The following is a 6852-nucleotide window of genomic DNA, read 5'->3' as shown; positions in this document are numbered from 1 at the left end:
GAGGACTTCCTCGGTGCCTCCGCCGCAACTGCACCCACCGCCACAACACCATCTGCACCACCGCCCCCGCCGCCGCCGCCGCAGCTTGCTCAGTTCTCCACCGACAACAACAACGGCGTGATATATGACTCTGAACTGAAGACAACGATAACCGCCTGCTTCCCTGGCGGTTTCGGCGGCGGAGCTTCAAATGGCGCTGAACTGAGTCAGAAGCCATCTCCAAAGAAAACTGTGGACACCTTCGGCCAACGCACCTCCATCTACCGCGGAGTCACAAGGTTTACATATGAATCATATTTGCGTTTGCGTTATTCAGAGAAATAATAGAAAAAAAAGAGAAATGTTTATTTTTATTTGGTTATTGTCAGACATAGATGGACAGGGAGATATGAAGCTCATCTATGGGATAACAGCTGCAGAAGGGAAGGACAAAGTAGGAAAGGAAGACAAGGTAATAATATTATAAATATTATTATTATAACATTAACATTATTAAGCTTAGTTCATCATTAAATTCATCATCGTACTATTATCGCTATATATGACCAGGTTTCAAGTTTTATTTATTATTAATAACGAAAAATAGAGGGGAGGGGGACTGTGTCTAACATGCGCGGGGGTTCACGGTGTCACCGGAATGTGGCGTTACGCTTCAAATCCCGACGCAAAAAAAATTAAAAAAATGTGAGAATTAACTAATGTTAAATAATTTAACATATTTAACAAGAATAATATAATGTAAAAGTCTAGGAAAAAGCAATTTTATGAAAAAATAAGCTATTGTAGAAAATCTCACGTCAATCTCACACTATTAAAATCATCATTGATGACTATTTGATTGTTATAAGTTACTAAAATTGTTGGTCTCTATTACTCCTCTAATCTAATTTGACTAGTGTGATGATGATCATTATTGTTGCTACATAGTACATGCTAGACTTGTGGCGAAGATTCTGACCGTGTTTTGGTTTTGTTTGTTTCTTTTGCGTGGCGAATGATTACTGACCGTGGATTCCTGTTCCTCATTATGCGTTCATTTCTCAGTTTATTTGGGTGAGTTCCCTTTTTTTTCTTTTTTATACTTTGACCACATGATACATTTTGATTTACTTTACTGTGCTCAAGTGTGAAGTATATTCCCCCCACCCTCCCGTGTATTGAGATTCAGATTCTTGTCTAAGTTGAATGATTTTTCTCTAATAATGTAGGTGGCTATGACAAGGAAGAGAAAGCGGCCAGAGCTTATGATCTCGCTGCTCTCAAGTACTGGGGTCCAACCACTACCACCAACTTTCCGGTAACTACTTTACTATAATTAAGGATCCCCTTTCATTACACAACAACCCCCTCTTTTTTAATCATTTTTCTCTTTACATGCAGGTTTCCAACTATGAGAGGGAGCTAGAGGAAATGAAGAACATGACAAGACAAGAGTTTGTTGCTTCTCTAAGAAGGTATTTAATAATTTATACTAATAATATATTTCACGTTATTTCTATTTACGAGATATAATTTATTTTGTTAATAGGAAGAGCAGTGGATTCTCTAGGGGGGCGTCTATATACAGAGGAGTGACTAGGTATAATATATCCTATCATATCTATCTATGAATATTGTACTTTATGCGGCCACATTTAATTTGAGAGAGTGAAAATGATGAAATTGCATGCGTTGTTTAAGGCACCACCAGCATGGGCGATGGCAGGCAAGAATAGGCAGAGTAGCCGGAAACAAAGACCTGTACCTTGGCACTTTCAGTGAGTATCATTAATAGTTAAAAACTGTTAAATGATAATTTAATTAAATTTATTAAATTATTTAATAATTTTTAATTATTAACTTTACATGAAGCTACTACAGTTTTCACCTTATTTAAATACGAAAATGTTTTATAATTAAAAAAAATCAGCTGAAAACAATCATAATTTATCTTATTTAGTATTCATTCAATGTCGATAAACAGGTACCCAAGAAGAAGCTGCAGAGGCTTATGACATTGCAGCAATAAAATTCAGAGGACTCAACGCAGTGACCAACTTCGACATGAGTCGCTACGACGTCAAGAGCATTGCTAACAGCACCCTTCCCATCGGCGGACTATCAAACAAGAACAAGAACTCCGCCGATGACCCCGTCGTCACTCAACCACCACCACCACCACCTTCAAGCTCCACCCTCAGCTTCGCCATTCCCATCAAACAAGACCCTTCCGCAGATTACTGGTCCATCATTGGCTACTCCAATAACACACAGCTGGAAAGTGCCAGGGGTACAAATGTAATTGCAACAGCAGCAACCTCTTTTCTACCTCCCAACAACAATGGCAATGGCATGATGGAGTTCTCCGCTGCCCCTTCAGCGGACGGATTCTTGAACGGAGGAGGGATCTTTGTTAGCCACAATCATCATCAAGAAGAGAGTGGTGGTTGTTCCTCACCATCTTCGGGTGGTTCTTCAATCCCATTGGCAACGCCAATATTTTCCTTAAATAGCAACAATAATTATGAGAACTGGATTGGTCCAACACTGCACACATTCCAAGCTCATGCAAAACCCAGTCTCTTTCAAACGCCAATATTTGGAATGGAATGAGAGAATGAGAATCTGTGCATAATATAATGATGAAATCCTCCGAAGAAAGAAAGAAGGACAACAAGTCTTCAGAGTTGGACTTGATTCAGTACTGACGAATCATAATTCGCTATAACTCTCTGCTGACACTACTACTAACACACAGTTTCTTTCTTTTATGTCTTGCATTTTCTTTTAATCGTTTTCGCCTTTAGCTTTTCTTACTTCTTTGTTAATATACTGACATGATTTATGAGTATAATGGGAAAAAATATATGCTTTTGTAATCCCCCCTTATCCCCCTTCGTGAAACCACTCATCAACATTCAACACTGTCTACCAATATTCTTGGACTAGTTGTTACACTGCCATAATTAATTAAATCGTGAACACAGAGGAGGGTGACGTTCACGTGTTCATGCTGGAAATTTGCAGTTTTGATTGATTTCAAAGCCATCCTCTTTCGGTACCGCTTCTTTCACATGCAACCACATCACAATCGTTTTCTCACTCAAAAATAAAACAAAACCTTCTCAACAAAATTCTTTTAAGAGAGTGATTTTATGATAAAAATAAATTAAAATAATACTAAAAAGTTAGCATAATTTATTGTTTTTGACTAGCAATTAATCAATAATATTTAAGAGTGTGGTTTTAAAATATAAAATTGACCTACTAGATTTTAGCTGTTGGATTGTCTACTCAATATAAACTAAAATTGCTAGTTTTCAAACTTTTCTTAATGAATAATATAATATACCGTTGTTATTCCATTTGAGCATAAAGTTATGTTCAATTTTATAGTGTTTATTACTTAATATTTAATTTTTCTCTAATTTATTTTTATATTTTTAAATTAAATATTTTTTTAATAAGTTAGACATCATCTTTATTTAAAGTATCATAACAATTGCCTAATGTTATAAAGAATTAACTAACAACATCGAAAAGTAAATAATGCGATGCTACTTATTAAACCTGATTAATAACAAAATTAATGATTATTAATTACACTTGTTTAAAGTTGGAGGGGGATGTATACGTAATAATTAGTATTTAGTAGCATATATATGCTTACATGAAAAGGTGAACTCACACGGGCCACTAATTATTAGGGAGCTAAGATTTTGACCAAAAGTTGGATAATCGAAATTCAAAAGCCATAGAAAAAAACAGTGTAAGTAGCTAGTAGTAGAAATCATCATACACATAGGACAAAAAACAAAAACCATAGAATATATATCATATCATATGCTATGCTAAGTGTTCTCAACTTTTTCTAGATGGTCCCTCTCTTGCATTCTAGCTATAGTTTACAACTGGACATACATATTATTAGTTTTAGAGACTCAGTTAAAAAATTTAGAGAAAAAAGGAGGGAATAGAAACTAGAATTTAGAATGAAGGAAAGGATCCGAAAAAAATAAAAAGGAAATGTCTTTTCTTGTCTGATATTAAACCACATGTAGCTTTCGGCGCTTATTAGATGGTTCCCCACCATCTTTGACCATTGAAGACATTGAAGTACCAAAGTACTGAAAATGGAATGAAGGTGCATGGACACATATAACTTGTTGTTTCCTCCGACAAAGTCCAACATTAATTCCAGCCCCTTCATCTATCTGACCATGCATATGTATCTGCCTTCCATCTTTCGTTTTACCCCCAAACCATAACCAAAAAAGAGAGAGAATATTACTCCAATTATTTCCTTTTGGAGTTCACAGAAACTGCGAAGCATATATGATTTTGGCCTATTATATTATATGATAGGAGAATTTTCAAATGTACTTAGAACATTGATATTTCAGTAATTTTAATAGTTGATTTTAATTAATATATATTATATATATTTTTACATATGATATAGAGTTTACTTAATATATATCTCAAAAATACAATTTTAAAAAAATATATAAAAAATATAAAATAAAATCACAAATTAAACGCGAACTTAATTTTTCAATGCATTTATCAAAATAAAAACTTAAAAACTTTCAGTAACTTGAACAAAATATCTATCATGATATAAAATTGGTTTCATTCTTTATCAATAATACGAAGGTAAGTCATATTGAAATTGAGACAATTAATTTTCTACTTTACTTGCATATAATTTTTTCTAAAAAAATTATCTATCTTTTTCTTAAAACATTTATTGAATATGGAAGAATAATATAGAATCGTTGGTCGCTCTCCAAATGAAGGAGTGGCTTTATATGAATTTTCATCACACGTATTTTCTTAACTATCAGATCATGTACTCACAAATTAACCTTCATCGTATCATTCACATGCTTGGCAATATAATGTAGCATCTAATCAATGTCGTTAATTTTGTCACATCATTTCATTTGTCATTATTTTGCAGAAAGTATAGTTAATCAATCCTATATACAGTTAAGTGGTTAATCTAGTAGCAAAATTTTTAAAAAACCTAATTTTAAAATTTCAAAATTAGGTTTTGCGCTAAAAAGAACACGCATGCTACTACTCCAATCTATTGCGCCCTCCCTGTCAAGTGGTGTTGCCGCGCCACTGCTCTCTCCTGGTTCGTCTCTTGTCGTTGTACTACCAAGTCTCCTCTTTCCTACTTTTCTCGTTGCAATGTCGCATTCTCTCCTCTAACCCTTCTCGCACTGCCCGCCTCTCCTCCAACCCTTTTTGTCGCGATGCCAGTCTTCTGCCAGTGCTATGCAACCACGGTCCACGACACACGAGAGAGTGACTACTACTGTTAATGCCACATACAATGTTCTTTTTTTTAGGTTTTGGACGATTTTTTTCGCTAGTTGTGAATGTGTCTTTTTTATTAATATGTTTTAGATATCTGTTTTTATTTGGTTTTAGATTTTTTTTTTCCAAAATTTAGATGTTTTTTTTATTTGGTTTTGTATGTTTCTTATGCTCATTTGAATTCACGTTTTCTTCAAAGAGAAAATTCAAAAAAAAGTACTCAACCAGGACCGCGGACAAATTCTGAGCAACGGACTATGGTGGGACGATTTCTGAACGAGGAAGGTGGTGAGCAATGCGATTTTGAATCGCGGCGTAGGGATTTAGATTTTTTTTTTCTTGTTGAACTTCTTTTGCCATCTATATATTAGTTGATTGGAGTTGACTAGTAATCTGGTTGGTTATTTAACAAAGTTAAACATTATTATTCCTTCCTTTAAAATAATTACTCTATCTATCTCTGACTGCATTATTTGAGGGTGTATCTTATGGTGCCTATATACACTTGTCTAACTTATTAAAAAGAGATAAAAATTAATATTTAAATTAAAAAATATAAAAATAAACAATTTTTTAATATTTAAAACTTACTATAGAAAGTAATTTCGGCACCAAAATTAAAAACATGGAAGAATTGTGTACATGTATTACCTTGAAAATAATTAATTAAGATCTTGCTTGTTCACCTAATGCAGCCTTGGTCTACTAATTAAGAACGAAGCATAATTTTTTACTAGTACCATGCAATAAAAATCACGATTATACTTTCATGTGAAAGGTACTCAAATTATAATTTTTTTTATCTAATATAAATTCTATATAAGAATCTAAAAATACTTAATGTAAAAGCTAATGCCTAATAAACTTATAATAATGTATGCGGCTAATAATCCAGGATAGTAGGTGTGAAACTTAGCTCAATGGACATCCATAACAATAAATTTCCACCTAACTACTATTTGATATGTTAATACGTAATTAGTAATTATTTCTGACAACCTAGCTTATTATAATTTTGCATTCAAACCAAGTTGACAGGCACATGCTAAATCTCGAAAAGGCTAAAGTTCCAAGTGGAACAAAATGATAGTCAAATGTAAAACTGCAAAAAGCTTCTCCCTTTCTTTTTCTTTGCCTTTTGTTTGTTAAATTTGTGTGTAGGGGACCTCATTTTTTGTTTTCTTTATTTGTGATAGCTTTTTATTTTATTTTACTTTTTGTTTTGGTGGAGTTGAGTCACAATCTACGTACCCCATATGTTGGCCATAGGATGATACAAAAACCCACCTTAACCTTTTCTTTAATATTGCCATAAAATGTTTCAGTAGATTTAACTATAAATGTTAATGTACTACTAAAGAAAGTAAAAATTACAATACTATTTCAAAAATGAACTTGTTGTTGAAAGTCAAAAATAAAATACTGTAAATTTTAAATTTTAAATTTAAATTATTGATAAATAATATAATAAATAAAGAACTGAAATTTGTCTTTTACTTAATAAAAAATATTTGAAGATAAGTCAAGATTTAACACTAATTAATT

The 6852-nt window shown here is 33.1% G+C and overlaps 1 protein-coding gene across 1 annotated transcript in view; it reads left to right on the top strand.

The window, feature by feature from the left end:
* Window positions 1-2858, top strand: part of LOC107460999 (AP2-like ethylene-responsive transcription factor AIL5) — a 3187-nt gene extending 329 nt beyond the window's left edge. Inside the window, exons 1-8 of the mRNA XM_016079430.3 lie at window positions 1-278; window positions 369-451; window positions 1045-1053; window positions 1209-1297; window positions 1381-1454; window positions 1529-1579; window positions 1681-1757; window positions 1964-2858. The exon at window positions 1-278 is cut by the window's left edge and continues 329 nt beyond it. Of these exons, the coding sequence (XP_015934916.2) occupies window positions 1-278; window positions 369-451; window positions 1045-1053; window positions 1209-1297; window positions 1381-1454; window positions 1529-1579; window positions 1681-1757; window positions 1964-2592 (1290 nt within the window). The 3' untranslated portion in view covers window positions 2593-2858. The remainder of the gene's footprint in view (window positions 279-368; window positions 452-1044; window positions 1054-1208; window positions 1298-1380; window positions 1455-1528; window positions 1580-1680; window positions 1758-1963) is intronic.
* The last annotated feature ends 3994 nt before the right edge of the window (window positions 2859-6852 follow it).

This window comes from Arachis duranensis, chromosome 1 (genome assembly GCF_000817695.3).
Source record: "Arachis duranensis cultivar V14167 chromosome 1, aradu.V14167.gnm2.J7QH, whole genome shotgun sequence".
Taxonomy (NCBI): Eukaryota; Viridiplantae; Streptophyta; class Magnoliopsida; order Fabales; family Fabaceae; genus Arachis; species Arachis duranensis.
The sequence above is the reverse complement of the archived record's forward strand: the minus strand, read 5'-3'. Positions and strand labels throughout refer to the sequence as shown.